This window comes from Marmota flaviventris, chromosome 6, assembly GCF_047511675.1.
Source record: "Marmota flaviventris isolate mMarFla1 chromosome 6, mMarFla1.hap1, whole genome shotgun sequence".
In the NCBI taxonomy this organism is placed as follows: domain Eukaryota; kingdom Metazoa; phylum Chordata; class Mammalia; order Rodentia; family Sciuridae; genus Marmota; species Marmota flaviventris.
The window spans coordinates 25,778,613-25,797,142 of record NC_092503.1 but is presented as its reverse complement, the minus strand read 5'-3'; the positions used below and the strand labels follow the sequence as shown (position 1 = coordinate 25,797,142).

General features: G+C 37.5%; 1 protein-coding gene across 2 annotated transcripts in view; it reads left to right on the top strand.

Annotated features, from left to right (window-relative positions):
* The window catches only part of Heca (hdc homolog, cell cycle regulator), a 44,763-nt gene extending 26,861 nt beyond the window's left edge, over positions 1–17,902 (top strand). Inside the window, exons 2-4 of one of the 2 annotated variants that reach the window (XR_011707699.1) lie at positions 2,838–3,878; positions 4,008–4,104; positions 10,711–10,799. Coding sequence is in view for 1 of the 2 variants with exons in the window: in XM_027938418.2 (XP_027794219.2) it covers positions 2,838–3,878; positions 10,711–10,865; positions 14,380–14,544 (1,361 nt within the window). In the remaining variant the exon portion in view is untranslated. Of the gene's footprint in view, positions 1–2,837; positions 3,879–4,007; positions 4,105–10,710; positions 10,866–14,379 lie in introns of those variants that run through there. The other variant, XM_027938418.2, reaches the window with a different exon arrangement.
* Positions 17,903–18,530: the final 628 nt, after the last annotated feature.

Sequence of the window (18,530 nt, the reverse complement as noted above, 5' to 3'; positions counted from 1 at the left end):
TCAGGACCTCTATCTCTGGGTAACTCATTCCACATCTGTACTCTCAGCTCAGACTCTTTTGAGTTCTAATTACATTCATGTCTTTTTCTAACTTGATATTGTATTGCATGGGTACTTGCAGCTAACTCAGCAGGTTCAAATTAGGGGAGCCCAAAGTCTTCTGTCCATACCTTCCCTGTTCAGCATCTTGTGAGTTCTCATGTGCTGTCATCTGACACTGCTACAGGAGATCAGGGACTCACCGTTCCACCAGATAACTAGAGCCCTTGTCTTTGGACTACCTGCTTTCAGTCCCATGCCCCACACTGCCACTAAAGAGCACATTCTAAAACAGAATCATGAGGCTGAGAGTCGTCCTTTAGTGTCTCAAGTACAGGGGATTTGTCTAAATTCCTGCACATAGCACATGGAAACTTTGCAATCAAGTCCAGGGGTTTCCATTTGGGATTAATACTGCCCTCCAAAGGGGCCTTTGAAATGTTATGGACATCAGAGTTATGGGAAGGTAAGGTGGGTGGAAGCTACAGATATTAAGTGTTCTTATAATGTACTGGACAGCCCTATTCCACAAAGAATTGTTCAGGCACCAGTAGAGCCCTCACTGAGAAAAGACAAATTTAATTGTTAGCTTCTTTCTAAATTAGTGGAGAGAGAAGTGCTGAGCACTAAGCCTGGGAAGTGCTTCTTTTGAGGAATGGGAGGCAAAGGAGGAACTAGATGGTAATAAAATAGCACATAAATGTGGAGAAGAATTTAAGGGGAGTGATGAATTGTATTGAAAATTGCAGAAATGCAGAGACCAGGTGGGGAAGCCTACTGGTCATGTTGCTCTGCATGGTGCTCTTCTCATCTCTGGGCTTGTAATTAAACTCAGCCCCTGCTCCGTATAACTGGCAGCTCCTACTTTGGGCCTGTGGCTTCTGGCCTCTTTCCTTGGCATTCCTGGAATCCTTTCTGTTGCTACACCACCAGGCTCTCAGTCTCCAAGTTTGGCCCTACTTTTGACCAATTTTGCCATATCTAGTTTAGCGTCTCCACCACCTCATTACAGAGCTTATTTCACAAATTAAAATGTCCTAGTTGTATCATAAAGATTCAGCTAATGATAAGAACAAGAGTGACAATAACATTAGTAAATCCTATATGCAAAGTACTATGCTAAAAGCTCTAAGCATTTTCTACTTAATCCTCACTAAAATCTCTATAAGGAAGTAACTAATTATGCCCATTTATAGTTGAGGAAGTTGAGAATTAAGTAGGTGAAGTAACCAGTCCACTTTTATAAGCTAGTATTCCATGGAACTGGGCTTCCAGTTCTTTTTCCTTTCATTTAAAAAGTATATTTCATTTTTTAGAACAGTTTTAAGTTCACAGCAAATTGTGAGTTCAGAGAGTTCCTGCACACTCCCTACCCCCACACATGCATAACATCCCACTATCAACATTCTCCACGGAGCGGTACATTTGTTACAGTGGATTAACCCACACTGACATCATTATCACTCAATTTCATAGTTTACCTTAGGGTTAATTGTTGATGCTGCATACTCTGAATTTTGACAAATGTATCCACCATTATAGTGTCATATGGAATAGTTTCACTGTCCTAAAAATCATCTGTGCTCTGTTCGTCCATCCCTCCTTTTGGAAACTATTAATTTTTTAGTGTTTCTATCAAATTTTTTGACATTTAAAAAAAATTCTGTATGTTTTATACATCAAAACTCATTCCACTGTCATATATAACTAAAAAGAACAAATAAAAAAATGAGTTGTAAGTTCATTGAGTTATCATTGAGAAGTTACAGGAATCCAGTGGAATTCTAATCTCTACACCACACTTGCTATTTAAGAAATAGGTTCTAGGCTTGGGTTGTGGCTCAGTGACAGAGTGCTTGCCTTGCATGTGTGAGGCACTGGATTTGATTTTCAGCACTATATATAAGTAATAAATAAATAAAGGTCCATAGAAAATTTAAAAAATATATTAAAAGGTCCATAAAAAAAAAAAAAAAGAAATAGGTTCTGGGAGCTGGGGATATAGCTTGGTGGTATAGTGCTTGCCTAGCCTATGTGTGAGGTCCTGGGTTTTAGCCCCAGCCCTGGAGGTGAAATGAGTTCTGCTTTGTGCCATCATGTTTTCCTTCTGTTCTGGGAACTTGCTTGGCTGTTTGTAACGTGTGTGAGACCTTTGCTTAAGACCGGGTAGAGACATCTCATTGTTTTTGCTTTCTGTCTGAAAGAACTGGGAGAACTCTGATTTTTCCCTTTATAGCCTGGCAGTGGAATTCTTTGTAGACCAGTAAGTTAGTTTGACCACACATAACTGTCATTAGGTCAGCTCACTCTAGAAGAGAATTGGAGCTGAGGCTCGTCTGTTTTCTCTCTTCTGATATTCAGGACAACTTAAAGCCCATGATAAAGGGCTTTGGAAGTGCCAACAGAACTGCTTCATATTATTTCTTAGTTCTCTGGAGTGATTATTCATTTTTAAAGGAACCTTGTAACTGCCTATCTTTACACCCAACCCACATCTTAGGAAAACCTCATACTGTACTGTTGCAAGTACTGACACAAAATTGCACTGTGAAGAATTCAGACTTTTTGAAGCTCACTGGTTTGTTTTTTAACAGATAACAAATATCAGAAAATAAAATTCCTTGGTACAACTTCATACCAGAAGAAAATGGTAAATGTTTTTTAATTTTGTCTAGTATTTATTCCAGTAGTGGCATATCTCTGGCATGAATGGGCTGAAGTGGATGATAGGTTTGCTGTCTGGATTGGTGTCTGCTGGTGTCCTGTGCACTGAGTCTCTCTTTTGGTTCCTCTTCCAGAAGCCCCATGTGCCACGCCCTTGCTCTGCAGCTTCGGGAGACCAGTGGACCTGGAGAAGGATGACTATCAGAAGGTGGTGTGCAACAATGAGCACTGCCCTTACAGCACCTGGATGCACCTGCAGTGCTTCTATGAGTGGGAGAGCAGCATCCTGGCACAATTCAACTGCATTGGCCGGGCTCGCAGCTGGAATGAGAAGCAGTGCCGTCAGAACATGTGGACCAAGAAGGGCTATGACCTGGCCTTCCGATTTTGCTCCTGTCGTTGTGGTCAGGGCCACTTAAAGAAGGACACAGACTGGTACCAGGTGAAGCGGATGCAGGACGAGAAAAAGAAGAAGTCTGGGTCAGAGAAGAACACAGGGAGGCCCCCAGGGGAGGCTGGGGAGGAGGCAAAAAAATGCAGGCCCCCAAACAAGTCTCAGAAAGGCCTGAACCATGATCTTCCCCGACGACATTCCATGGACCGGCAGAACTCCCAGGAAAAGGTCGTCAGTGCCACAGCCTATGGTGCCCGTTCCCCTTGTGGCTCCCCTGGCCAGTCCCCACCTACTGGCTACTCTATCCTTTCCCCTGCCCACTTCAGTGGTCCCCGCTCCTCCAGATACCTTGGGGAATTCTTAAAGAATGCCATCCATCTTGAGCCTCACAAAAAGGCCATGGCTGGGGGCCATGTGTTCAGAAATGCCCACTTCGATTATGCTCCAACTGGGTTATCTGTTCACAGGGGGGGACACTTTGATACCCCTGTACAGTTCCTACGGCGGCTGGACCTCTCTGAGCTCCTCACTCACATCCCCAGGCATAAGCTGAACACTTTTCATGTAAGGATGGAAGATGATGCTCAAGTGGGCCAGGGCGAGGATCTACGGAAGTTCATTCTTGCAGCCCTCAGTGCCAGCCACAGAAATGTTGTAAACTGTGCTCTGTGCCACCGGGCACTCCCTGTCTTCGAACAGTTCCCTCTGGTGGATGGAACTCTGTTCTTAAGCCCCTCAAGACATGATGAGATCGAATATGATGTTCCTTGCCACCTTCAAGGTATAGGTGTTGATTCACCTTGCCTGCTTACTGTTTGTTAAAACTCAAAAAAGCTAACAAGGTGGAATTGCTCTGTTTTGACTTAATTTTTTTGACTTAATTTTAATTGATGTTGTATTTTTGTTCTAGTCAGGTGCTAGGTAACATGTGAATGTTTCAGCTTCGCCCAGTGAGGTGATGGTGATTTTTGTACTCTGATGTCACTGTACCAAGTATAGTTGGCCTGGTGGGTAATTTTATGTTCTTTTTCTGCTTTAATTTGAAGAGAGGATTACTGGTGTATAGTTTTTCATAATTGGGAGGGAATTTAGGAAAGGAATTGTATAATTCTCACTGGCTATGAAATAGTTTCTTTTGAATCCTGTGTTAATGTGTCCAGAAAGCTGTACATTTTCTTCTGTCATAACAGGGGGCGGGGGCGGGGGGCGGATGCGGAATAAGGAACAGGATGGGCCAATATGTTTTCAGACCAGTTGAATTAATTTTGAAATTGTGAAAGATGAGACTGTCTTGATAGCATCAAAAGGAAAGTGCAGAAACCTCAGACATTATTTTGGTGATGGTGGGAACAGTGGGAAAGTTTATGTGGATGATATCTAAGAACTTGGGGCAAATTTGAAGCATAAATTGAATGACATGGGGTTGAATAGTACAAGTATGAAATCTCTTTAATTTTTATAAAATGATTGAATCTCCATAAAGATGAGATGCATGACATATACCATGTTCATACCTTTAAAAGTGTGCTAAAAAGCCTGTAGTGAAAATAATATATCTCTGCCTTTTTCCCACCAGCTCCTGCTACCTCAGTCCCCAGAGACAAGCATTTCAAATCTTAACTGATTTTGAAAAGCTTTTAACATCATAATTTAAATACTGTTATCTTCATTCTCCAGTTTTAGATATTATCTGTTAGTTTTTATGGTGGATGAGTATACATCCCCCCTTTTTAGGAGAAAATATCACAATTCTTGGTTAAATCCTTAATGTTTTTGCTTCTGTGAGTTGTAAATATTTAGTGTTGAGCCAAAGCATATGGCTATATTTCCTATTATAGAGATACCTTTTGTTTTCATTAGAGTTAATTCATATTTTTATTTGCTTAGGTTTATATATATGTATAGTTGGCTAATTGCTCTCTCTCTCCAGCAGCTTTACAAACCTTTCAAAAGCATTTCCACATACCTGACAGACATTTTTGTGTTTTTTTTCCTTCAGAAAATGTTCCTCACAGAGCCTTTTATCCCCCTGTTCCTATTTATCCTGGTACCCTTAGGACCTGCTGTACTTCAGCTGTCCTTGGAAAGCTTTCATTTCTTTTCCTGTGTAAATTTTGCTTCCTAGATCCCATATTTTCTTTTTTTTTTTGGTTTATTCCTTCAGTTTGTTAGGAGACATCATTAGGACTAAGTTTCTGAAGTAAGAGAGCATGGGAATACGTGATTTGAGACTTTAAAAGTCTGTTTCAATTCTGTTTTCACACTTGACTACTATTTAACTGGGTATAGTCATCTAAATTATAAAATATTTTCCCCTGAGAGTTTTGAAAGTATTTATTTTATTTTCTTCTTGAAGGTATTTCTATATTACAGTGTTGGTATTAGGAAGTCTGATTTCTTTTTCTTGTTTCTTCTTCTATCTTCACCCCATCCTGCAGGTTTCTTATATTCCTGGTGTTCTAATTTCACCATGATATCTGCTCTTCCCCTACCCACTCCATTCATTATGCTGTGTACTCTCTTGGGCTATTGATTCAAAACCTTCAGTTTGAAAGGATTTTATTTTGTATTATTTCTTTGATAAATTTTCTCATTTTCACTTAAAAAAAAAAACTACTCTAGAATTCCTGTTAATTAGATGTTGGATCTCTTATATTCATCCTACTTTTTGGTTGAGCGAGAATTCTTCATGGCCCTTTTATTTATCTCTTTATTCTTTTTTCTAGGAGATTTCCTTGTCTTTCTGTTCTCATAATTTTAATTCCTAAGAGCTCTTTTTAATAGCTTTCTGTTCTTAATTCATGAATACGATTTCTTTTTCTTAACGATTTCTTATGTTATATTTCTGAGCAAGAAAAGGGAGCTGAATTCAAAAGGAGTAGTCTCATTCATTTTGAGAATTTTACTTAATTCTTTTTTAGCCTTTGTTTTAAAGCAGAACACTCCAAAACTTCATGGCTTAAAAGCAGTTATGATTTAAGAACTTTTCCCAATTCTATGGGTGGGGTTGGTTGCAACAATCTTTCATACACATCTAGCAGCTGTCAGACTAGATGCTTCAGGAGGCTCAGCTGGAACGGCTCATTTAGGATCTATGTAGTCTTCATCTTCCCTTAGGCTAGTTTTATTTTGTTTTTAATTGACACATAATAACACCATACTCATACATATTTGTGAGGTACAATGTGATGTTTTGATATATGTATACATTGTATAATCACATCAGGGTATTTAGGATATCTATCACCTTGTACATTTACCTTTCTTTGTTGATGAGAACATTCAAAATCCTCTTCTGATATTGTTAACTTTAGTTACCTTACTGTGCAATAGAATACCAGAATTTACTCCTTCCTAATTAACTTCGTACCAACTAGCCAATCTCTTTTCTCCCACTTTTCTCCCCTTCCCAGTCTTGAGTAGCCACTATTCTCCCTGTATTTCTATGAGTTCAACTTTTTTTTAAAGTTTCTACTCTAAAATCGTGATATTTGCCTTTCTGTGCCTGATTTATTTCACTTAGCATGACAAGTTCATCCATGTTGCCACAAGTTATAGGATTTCATCTTTATATGGTTGAATAACGTTCCATTGTATATATGTACGATATTTTCTTTATTGAATCATCCATTGATAGACACTTGGTTGGTTCTATATCTTGGCTGTTGTGAATGATGCTGCAGTGAACATGGGAGCGTAGTAACTCTTTAACATACCAATTTCATTTCCTTTGGATATATACCTGTACCACTACTATTGTTGAATCACATGGGTAGTTGTAGTTTTAATTGTTTTTTTTACACAGAATATCAAATATTTTATTGTCACCATGTAATCAGTGACAAATTTAATTTTTTGAAAGACCTCTGTGCTGTTTTCTGTAGTGGCTATACTAATTTACATCCACTCAGGCTTGGACTTATTCACATGGCATTATGAGAACAGCTTTCCAGAGGGTGAAAGTAGAAGCTTCAGGGACTCTTCAGAGGCTTGAGCTTAAGGCTGAGTTCCAAAACTCCTCCCATATGCTGTTCATCAGCCTAAGTCCTGAGTCCAGCCCAGGTTCTGAGGATATTAGAATATTCTGCCTCTTGAGGAAAGAGGCATTTTTCTGGTTGCTTGTAATTTGCAGCACTCTCCACCTTGCCATTTCCCATTTCAGCAGCTTATCCCCTGTTCTCAGTGTTTATTTTCCAGTATCAGAGCTAAATTTTTTCCTATTCCTTTATCCACTTTGCAACCTCATATATTTTGGTTTAAGATTATAGGTACTTCATTGTTTCATGGAAGATGGAGTTTGTGTTTTATTCCTTTCTTAAAATCCTGTTTGCTGGAATTTTAGAAGGAAGTGTTGTAGAAACACATTTGTTTCTCCATTTGGGCTGGGGTTGTGGCTCAGTGGTAGAGCGCTTGCCTAGCACGCGTGAAGCACTTGGTTTGATCCCCAGTACAACATAAAGAAACTAAATAAACAAAATAAAGCTATTGTGTCCATCTAAATACATATATATTTGAACCATTCTTTATGAAGATGAATGAGAGTGCATAGATAGAAGGCCACGTTCCTTATGATTTGAAAGATTTTGAACAATTTTTTGAAATACATTTATTTTATTTATTTTTATGTGGTGCTGAGGATCAAACCCAGTGCTTCACACGTGCTAGGCAATCACTGTACCACTGAGCCACAACTCCAGCCCCGATTTTGAACAATTTTTAAAAAGCACAATTACATGCCCCCAAAGTTATTTGAAAGGGTTGGGCCATAGAGACTTAAATTTTAATTTAAAGTTTTAACTTTATTTTTGTAGCCTAAATGCAGAATGATGAAAGCCTACTGCATGGTGACAGTGGGAATCAAAAGGAGGGAATATCTTCAAGAGATTATTTTAAAGGAAAATGGCGAATGTTGGGACTCCTTGACTATAGAGAATGAAGAGTTTTTGTTGGCCACTTTGGCTCTAGATCAGATAAATGGTGCTGACCCAGACAGGAGCAGAGGAAGTTGGGAATAGGACCTGATTTGGGAGGCAAAGAAGATGAAAGCATTTGTATTTGAATGTATGTTGGGACTTTTGCATGGAGATATCTAGCAAGCACTGTTCAAAATACATTAGCATTGGGATTAACACCAGGAGCTTATTTTATAACAGTGCTGGTTAAATCTTGAGTACAAGGAGAAAAGAGAAAGAAAAGAAAGAGGATATGAGAGAGCCCAAGACCAAGTCTTGAGATTAAGTATTAGGGAGTGGTTAGAGAAAGAGGTGAAAATTAGATAGGCCCCTGCCATTTGTATTCCCATAAATATGTAATCATACACAAATAGATAATGAATGTTTTAGATATATACTATAAAAGTATTGAGAATTCACTGTTAATTTTATAATCTGAAGGTCAGAGTGTCTAATCATTACCAGAAAAGTCACAAATGAGACCTTGGACATGTGTCAGTGTTTTTGTGGTATATCTCAGAGATGTATGGGTGATCTTACTTATAACAGGTTTGTGTAGTTCATTTTTTCCTCCAGGGTTCCCAACCATATATTCCTTAAAGTATTTTCAACGGCAATAAGAAGTCAACATTCCAGGCTATGGGATTCCACAGTATATAGTTGATTATGTGCTGCTGAAAAACTTGCTGTTTTCAGTGGTGGACCCTGTAGATTGTTATTCCCTTGCCCTACCCCTGATCTTCCCCCACTGCCACCTCCACCTGTGCCCTCATGCTCTGATTCTTCCTCTGAGAAAATGTTTTGTTTGGTTTTAGTAATTTATTAAGATGGGTCTAATTAGGAAGGTCCTATTGACCTTCTTTACCACTTTGCACCACATGTCATTTTTGAATCTGCTTTTTACTTGAACTCACAAACAACCTCGTCCTTAGAAACGTAGAATTCTCTGTACTTTAGACAGTGTGTAATAAAACTAAAATCAAATCCAGAAACTCGGTCTGGGCCAGGCTTTCCCAAGAGTTTGCCTGTAGGTTAAGAGACAGACATGAATTTGAGTCTAGATATTGCCACTTATTTTCTTTGTGAACCTGAACAAGCTGCTCAGGGTCCCTAAGCTTCAGTTCCTCCTATCTGAAGTGGGAGTAACAGTTGGACCTACTTGATAGTGTTGCTATAAGCGTTCAATGAAATGATTCATGTAGAGCTCACAGTATTTGTCTTTATCATCATGGCTATTGATCAACACCTGACTTCTGTGCCCCTCTCCTCCCACCTTCCCTAGCAACGGCCCGTGTAGGATTGGATATTTGAGAATTGCAGTGAGTAGATCTGGGAGGGAGACTGGAAATGAGGTGTTTCTAGTGGTCTCTGGATACTAGAACTGACTCCTTAACATTGCCTTCAGGCACTCAGAGTTGCCATGGCAAATGAGACCTTCTTAATTTCAGTGTACCAGAGCAGAGATGGGCTGTATTGCAAGCAGTTCTTGGTCTCCTTCCTATTTTTGGCACAGAGGGCCCCAAAGTTATAATGTCTTTGGCTATTATAGCATGCCCATCTATATACCCCCACACTTGAGGAGTGTTTTCCATGCTCCAGACATTGTGCTGGACACCAAGTCTATGTGAATGAATAAGACCTAGTTCCTGCCCTCAAGAATAGAGAGTCATGTAAGCAACTATAACAAAAGGGTTCTCTCTAAGGACTGACTGTTCATTACATGCCTTTCCAGTGGATGAGAAGTGGCTTGGTCCCTACCAATGGTGAAAACCTGTAGTCTAACATGGGGCAGTGATCACATTCTGAATAAGAGACCACTTTGGGTATGTGTTCTGGTGAAGGGGTTTTGGGTACAGTGAAACTCTGTGTTCCTAAATAGATAGCAGTGCTACTGATACATATTGTCTAGGCAGATCTTTAGACATTCTGAATCTTCCCCACTTGTTTGAATCCTAACCCTTTCATATAAATTAGGATGACATTGTTTCTTTATAAACATTAAGATGTTGATAAGTAATAAAGGAATGAGGTTGTGATTTTTTTAAGAGCCCAGTAAATAATAAGATGTTGAACTTTTCACAAACTACTTATAAGTAAGATATAATTCTGATTCCTAAATTAGATGTGATGATGGCTGAGCAATTTGGAGAGAAGGGTAATTAACATAGTAATGTAGACTGTGGCATAATCCTGGGCTGTCAGTACCAAGACAGACTTGACTTTTTTTTTGACGAGATTCATAGTGGCGAGAGCTCGTTACAAGACCAGAGTTGGTTCATTCTCCATGTTCCACACATAAGATTCTGAGCAGAGTTCTGTGAATACAGGCTGGTTTGGAGCATATATGGCTTTGCTTTTATGAATTTGGGAGGATCAATTATGTAATCTGGCAGAACTTTTTGGAAAACTAATTTGAAGCAAGTATTTATTTTTAATAAGCTTGAATTTAAAGTAGCTGTCCTATTGATAATAGTAATTCATCATTAATTTTAAAGGGCAGCTTGGGGATGTGTGATAAATATCTTTTGTGCTTTTTATATTTATGCATATGATAAAATGTTTACTTGGAATTGGTAGATAAGGCATTTTTTAAAATCCCCTTTGGCGATAAGATATGATTTTCACGATGGCCACTCTCAGCTTTGTGTCTTTTGTGCACAGGGAGACTCATGCATCTGTACGCAGTATGTGTGGACTGCCTGGAAGGGGTTCACAAGATCATCTGCATCAAGTGTAAGTCACGGTGGGATGGCAGCTGGCACCAGCTGGGCACCATGTACACCTACGACATCCTGGCTGCTTCTCCCTGCTGTCAGGTTGGTATGGACTCCACCCAGGGAGTAGTAGGTGATGCTCAGCTTCTGTCCACCAGTGAATATAACAGAGTTAGAGGCTGCCTGCATTTTGGTTACTTTGAGGGAGGTGGTAGGCCTTGGAAAAGATGCTCCTGCAAATAAAGAAGAAATTCAGAAACTCCCCCAGAGTCTGGCATGGATGATTTAGACATTACATGTGATAGAATATTACAAAGTCATTAAAAGATACATTGTAGAATAGCTATATTTTTATATGTAGAGTATTTCCCATCTGTTAAAGGAAAAAAAAAAAAAAAACAGGTAACAAAATGGTACTATACTGTGCTTCCATTTTGTGAATGAATAGGAAAAGGGATCTGCTTGTTGATTCAGATGAGCTGGGTAGTGGTTTTCTTTTTGCATGCTTATGTTTTTCTCTTATTTTTTATAATTAGCTTACACTGAATTTACAATAATAGGTTGTGATTTGAAAGGAAGATGAAAGTTTCACTGTCTTTCACAGAATTTTCTTGTTTCCTTTCTGTGACTTAGCTCTAGTTACTTAGGAATTGCCTACCTCATAAGGTGTGTGAGTTTGACATGAAAGATTTGCAGTCCTTAAATCACTGGTAGGAAGAGGTGCTTTTTGAGGCTAAAGTAGCATCTGAAATTTAGCTGTCATAAGGAAAAGAGAGTAGTATTAACATGCAAACATATTACTAAAAAAGATCATAGAAACACAGGAGGTAAAAATCTTTGGAAATATCTTTCCAAGCACTTGGGGATTAAAGAACTTGTTATATAATTCCCTGCTATTTATGGGTAGAGGAGAAAGTTTTCTTTACTTTTCAGTCTGCAAGCCTGGCTTTTAATAGAAATAACTGATAACCCACATACTTAGTTACTATAGGGGTTTTTATTATTAGTGTTGTAGTTTGATTTTTATAAAGAGAATGTCCTTACTATTATTTGTTTTCTCAGAAAATAACCTTTGTCTATTGAATTGAAAAGTTGACAAGAGGTGGTATTTCAGATCTACTTTGTATTTTAGTATTTGTCAGAGGAGAAATATGCTTATGAGAGTCCTAAAATCTATAGCTGGTCTTGTAATTCCAAATAGGATTGACTAATTCTATGCCATTCTAACATTGACCATATTTCCATTTTAAAACTTAGCCTTGGAAATGAGTTGTCAAAATTTTTTAGTTATTCACTGTAGCATTTTGTGATTGTTGTTGTGTCTAAATGTCAGTTCTTGAGATCAAAGAAACCAAAGGAAGTAGTTCCTTTCTCTGCACACCTACCACAAGGGTTATCTTTTACAATAAATAAAATAAGGAAGTAAAAGAATGTTTGGGACTGTTAACTCATGGAATATTGGCATTGGAAGGGACTTGGGAGAGCTTGTCCAGCCTCCCGATTTTCCACTTGTAATGGATGCCTCAAAAATTTAAATGTTTTACCCAGGTTAACATAAATTTTGTACAGCAATGACTAAAACCTGTAATTCCCATTCTGGTGTTCTTTCTATTACAGCATTGAAGGACTATGGGATTATTACTGTATCTTTATTGAGGAGGAAAAAAAAAAAAACAAAGTGGCATCATTCCACACACTATATATATATTTCTGCCACACACACTATGTATTTCTTCTTTAAAATGATTTAAACGCAGTCAGGTGTTGTAGCATGCACTTTTAATCCCATTGACTCTGGAGGCTGAGGCAGGGGTTGTAAGTTTGAGGCCAGCCTGGGCAATTGAGCCAGACAGTGTCTCAAAATAAAAAAGGCTAGTGATGTATTTCAGTGGTAAAACACTCCTGGGTTCAGTCCCCACAAAAAGATTTAAACCCAGACCTATGTTTTCTGGCCTTCTATTGAAATGGAAAACATATGTTCTAGTCAGTCATTTCACTGCTGTGACTGAAGATCTGACCATAATAATATTAAATGGAGGAAAAGTTTATTTGAGTGCTTATGGTTTCTGTGGTCTTAGTCCATAGAAGGCTCCATTCCTCTGGGCTTGAGGTGAGACAGAACATCATGGTGGAAGATTGTGGCAGAGGGAAGCAGCTCACATGGTGATCTGGAGGCAGAGAGAGACTCTACTCGCTAGATAAAAAAAAAAAAAAAATATATATATATATATATATATATATATATATATATATATATACCTCAAACTACCCTCAATTCCCACCTCCTCCAGCCATACCCTAACACTACATTTACCACTCAGTTAATCCCTATCAGGGATTAAATCACTCATTGGGTTAAGACTCTTACAACCCAATAATTTCTCCTCTGAATCTTCTTGCATTGTCTCACATTTGAGCTTTTGGAGGACACCTCACATCCAAACCATAACACCATGTTTGCTGTTTTTATTATTTTTAATCAATTAAAATTTTCACTGTGAAGATAAAGGTGCTAGACACTATTAAGGAATCCACAGGAGTTTTCCAATACATCAGATCCAAAAATAAGCAACTGTTGCTTATCAGAAAGGATAATCAAGGTTAAGGAGAGAGGTTTGCTCAGAATCTCACTTTTAATGTTGTTGGGAAGGATGAAATATTTAAAAGGGAGATTATCTCAGGTTGCAGAAAGGGAGTTCATGTGCTGGCAAAGAGTGTGGGCTCTGGGGCAAGCTACATTTGTCTAAATTGTTGCTTTTCTGCTTTCTAATTATGTGGTCTTGAGCATGATACTTTATCACTGAATGCCCCAGTTTTATGAGCTTAAATTCAGATAATAATACCTATCGCACAGTAGTATTTTAAGGACAAATTGAGATTGTTAGTACATTTTTAGAAGGAAGCTGAAGTTAGGTCTGTTTATTTATAATTTCTGTTTATTTCCTTCAGTCCTGGATCTATTGCTGAAAGTCTTTAGGCCCAGGCATGAATGAAGAGACACTGTGTTGGTGGATTCCTGAAGCCTTAGGATAAACCCTCTTCTGCCTGTATTGCCAATTTTGCTTAAATATTTTGGGGATTTTTTTTCCTTCAAAGAAAACACAATGTATTATGGAGTAGAATGAAAAATGTTTATGAATTTTTGAAATAAACCCAGAGTCTTCAAAGAAATTTTATGCAGGTTTGAATGGGGAAGTTCACTTTAGCCATTCTTCTTTTGTTTTTGTTTGTATTTGTGGTGCTGGGGAATCAAACCCAGGTAATCACACATGCAAGGCAAGCACTTTACCACCCAGCAGCTCCTCTCTTAAAATTCAGGGTACAGGTGGCCCCAATTGTCAAGGAAACTTTAATCAAGTGGTTTAGGCAGTACTAGTTTAGAATTTTTGAAATGACTAGCAATGCCTCATCTAGAGAGAGATTGAGTTATAAATCTTTCAGATTGATGATGATGTATATTTGAATACATATCATAGGCTTCATATACCCTGTTTTTGCTAATAGAGGAGATGCTTTACTGGACTCTTGATCTGTTTCCCAGTATGTTGGTTTGGATGACTTTGACAAGAGTTGCAAAACTGAAGAAGTTGTGGCTTACAATATTTATTTCTCCCAGGCCCGCCTGAACTGCAAGCACTGTGGGAAGCCAGTGATCGACGTGCGGATTGGCATGCAGTACTTCTCTGAGTACAGCAACGTCCAGCAGTGTCCACACTGTGGGAACCTGGACTACCATTTCGTGAAGCCATTCTCCTCCTTCAAAGTTCTCGAAGCTTATTGATGAAAGCTTTGCTTTAGTAATAGCTATTTTATTGATATTATTACTTTATTACATATCTTTTATAGGGAAACATTCTGTGACATTAATTTCTTTTCTAATTTAAAGCAGAGTTACTTTGTATGTGTGCCACTAAAATGGGGGCTGCCCCTTTCCCTGTCTTGATTCCCAAATGTTAGTCTTTGGTCAGGACCAGATAGATGATCGAGTGAGTTTGGGTAGGGGTTTACTCTCACCAAGAGTCTGATGCAGCTTTAAGGTTGTGGGGAGGATGGCATGGATTTAGGAAGGGGATTATGTGGCTATAAACTAACAGCCTGATAGGAGTTTGGAGGGAGCTCTTACTAAAATGTTAACTATAAAGACCCACTTTTAGATCTTCAGTGGACCTTGGGGAAACATGTGACAAGTGAATGTAAGTCTGAGCCTGGAGAGCAAATAGTGTATTAGGCTTTTGCAGCTTAGTATTCTGCAGCACATATTGACATGCAATTTACTCTGACAGATTATTTGAAAGCGGACATGAGTGCTGTTTCTTTCACTGTTGTAATTTAACAGTTTTCTTACTGAAAATAATACCCAAATTATAAGATATCACAGCTGTTGGTGTTGCAAATATTTTTAGGTAAGCTGACCTGTAACAGAGACTTGTGAAATGAATTTGGAAATGATGTACACTGAATCAAGAGGGCAGAAAGGCAAAACTTTGATCAACTTCTAAGTCAAGATTCAAATGACAAACTAGCTCTTAAGGATAATCCTTACATAACGTGACTTGGAAAGTAATAGTTTATATAGGTTGCACTGTTGAAAGTGCTGTTTGGTATATCCTTTTTGCAAGAGATCTCTCAGTCACAGAACCTAATGGGTAAGCTTCAGAACCAGTTATGACAAACTTACTTCCTCATAATACCTCATAGCCACACTTAGCACATTTAAAACTGAGTTTCCAAAATTGAAGAGTTGATCTAAGGAGGGAAAGAAAAAAAATGAGAGAATGATGAAGATAATAATTTTGATACTTCTTGTTAAGGTGGGTTTCATTTTGGAGAATCACTATAGTACAAAATGATATATCTCAAGATCTCTAGGATACTTTATTTCTGGCCGCCCCCCCCCCCCCCCCCCGCCAAAAAAAAATCACATACAGAACTTTGGGCATTCCAAAATACAACCTTTTGTTCATTATATCTTGGTGATTTAATACACTGATACGCCATGCCCTGGTAGAATTGGAATTGAAAAATGATTTCTCATAAGTGAATTTGATAATTTTAAGTTATATATATGTGTGTATGTATATACATACATATGCTAAAAGAATACTAAAAATAATAATCTTATGAATAGCCACATTTGGGTTTGGTGTGAATATTTTATATTACTCATTTGGTTGATACCATTTTTTTTCTCAGTGTGTTTTTTCTTTTTAGAAGTATTTAGGCATTGCAAGTGAATTTCAGTTCTACTACATGAAGCATTTGATGTTTTGTTTGATTTAATACAGCATTGAAGAACCAATGCATTCACTTAATATTCTTCAACTTTCAATTGTGATGATTGTTATTTGGTTTTCCGCTTCTGATTTGGTGTCTGATGATCTGAAAACTCTTTCACAGTGGAAGGAAATGCTCAAAATGCTTACGAGAAGCAGAAAATCAATATTGGTCAGACAGTGTTTGATGCAGCTTCAAAAGAGGTCTATAGGACATAGCCTTGAAAGTTTCTCTTTGATACACAAAGCTGTAATTGTGAATTAACTATTTCCCTATTGGTTCTCTTATGCACCGAGTATAAAAATTGGTAAGTTTCTCTTGTCTTCAGAGAACCATTTGGATTTGATATCTGAATTTAGAATAAATGTTAAAATATTTGTAATGCTATTCTTTAACTCACCTACATTTTTCTAGTGAAACCTGTTTATTATATTGTTATTGTAAAAGTTGACCTATACACTGCATCAGCAAACTCTTCAGTTTCAAACCATTGTGGGTGTAGTGAATGCTACATTCACTGTTTTCTCCTTAGATTGTTTTCTATACTCTGAAAAGTAAGTATGATGAGGTTTCACTATAATTAAGTAAAAATTTTTTTTGGATGTTATTTTGGTGGTTAAATCAGGATTCTATGGATATATTCAGTCATATACAAAGAGAAACTGAATATCTTTTGCCTTTTCAACATTACATTTTTGTCTAAAAGGGAAAATTGGGCCAATTTGAGAAGAAAATACAGTTGAGTGTGCAACACCATAATGATAAATATCATTTTGGGATCTGCTGACCTTAATGTTTTCTCCAAGTTTTCCCTGAGTACTTTGATGGGAATTGGGATATGTCAAGAAAGATTATTTTTGTTGTAGGTAGGACATTAAAGGATATCAGTCACAAGGAGATCCAGTTTCTGTCTTTCTGATGAGTAGTATTCAATAACATAAAGGCAGTCTTAAGAATGACTAATAATTTCAAAGTGATCTTTTATCTGACATTTTTTGTCACTTATTTTTAAGAGTTCCATACCTTGAACAAATTATCTGCTTTAGTTTAGAGAGAAGACAATTTCTCATTGATCATTTTCTCTTCAGACCATCTTAGCTCTGTACTTTCTTCTGGTTACATCTGAAGCAGTTAATTATACTGGGCTTTTACCTAATAAAAGATAACCATTGTGCTATGAAATTGAGATATGGGTATGTTTTCCCATTCTAATTACACAGGAACATCCTCATGCACCTTTTAATATCTGGTTTTTGTAAAAGAAGTTAATTTTCTGAATAAAATGAATTTTTATATCTGGGGAAAATTAATTCATCAAGAAAAAATATTGTTAGGTGTTTAAACACTAAAACTAACAGATCCATGCATAGTTTATTAGACTACAAGAATTAACTTGCTCAAAATTTTCATTTAGTCCTGCAAGACCAATGTTCAGTCTGTTCTAAGCCCAGCCCAGGTTGGTAACCCCAGTTTGCTTTTTCTATTTAGTTTCATGGTAACACCTGTTGAGCAGTTTTAGTTGGAGGTTGGGGATAGACGTGAGGAGAAAGTGCCCTTGTTTAGTGTTTTGGTTCCTATAAGATGCTGCCTAAGCCATTTCATCTCCATGTCCTGTTTACTTTATTATTATTCCAGATAATTGGAAGAAAATAAAACAGGTGGGCACCATCAAAACCAGCTCAAAACATATTGTTGGTAAAGATCTCTTGTCAAGATATTTTGGATTGCACTTTTGTTGAGGGAAGACAGTGTAAATAGTTGAAGAATGTTAATAAAATTGAAACATTTGGTTATGGAATTGTGTGTGGTGTTAGAGGGTTTCTGTTTGTGAAATGTATGTATTAAAATAAAATTTCAGAAACTAACATTGTCTTTAGTGTGTCAGTATTTTTTGTTGGAATTTTTGAGAAATGAGATGATCTAATCAGAAAAGATAGTATCTAAGTAGAGAGATTCTGAGGTTTTAAATACTTCAGAAAACCATTTTAGTGTCACTATTACAACTAATCAAAATTATAGACTGTGCTGTTTGCAAATTGTGTATCACACGTAAACTTACTTTTAACAAAGTAAGCATTCTATATAGCAACCCCCCTCCCCCTAGTGACTAGTCCAAAATTATTGTTCTTGTTATAAATTCTTTTGAATAGAGTGTCAATGAAATTTAAAATGGAGGCCAAATTTTTTAAAAATACTCTTTTAGTTGTAGATTGACACAGTATCTTTATTTTTATGTGGTGCTGAGGATCAAACCTCACACCTACAGGGCAGGTACTCTACCACTCAGCCCCAGCCCCAGCCCCAGCCCCAAGGCCACAGTTTTGATAAACTCCAAGGCCAGCCATGGTTAGCCACATCCTGAAAACTTTGGTCATCCTAATTTACCCCCAATATGATCTATAATCATAAATTAACCAAAATATAAGCTTTATGTCCTTGTGAATATGATACAGATAAGCTTAAACTTCTCTGCCTTGAAAAGAATATTAATAT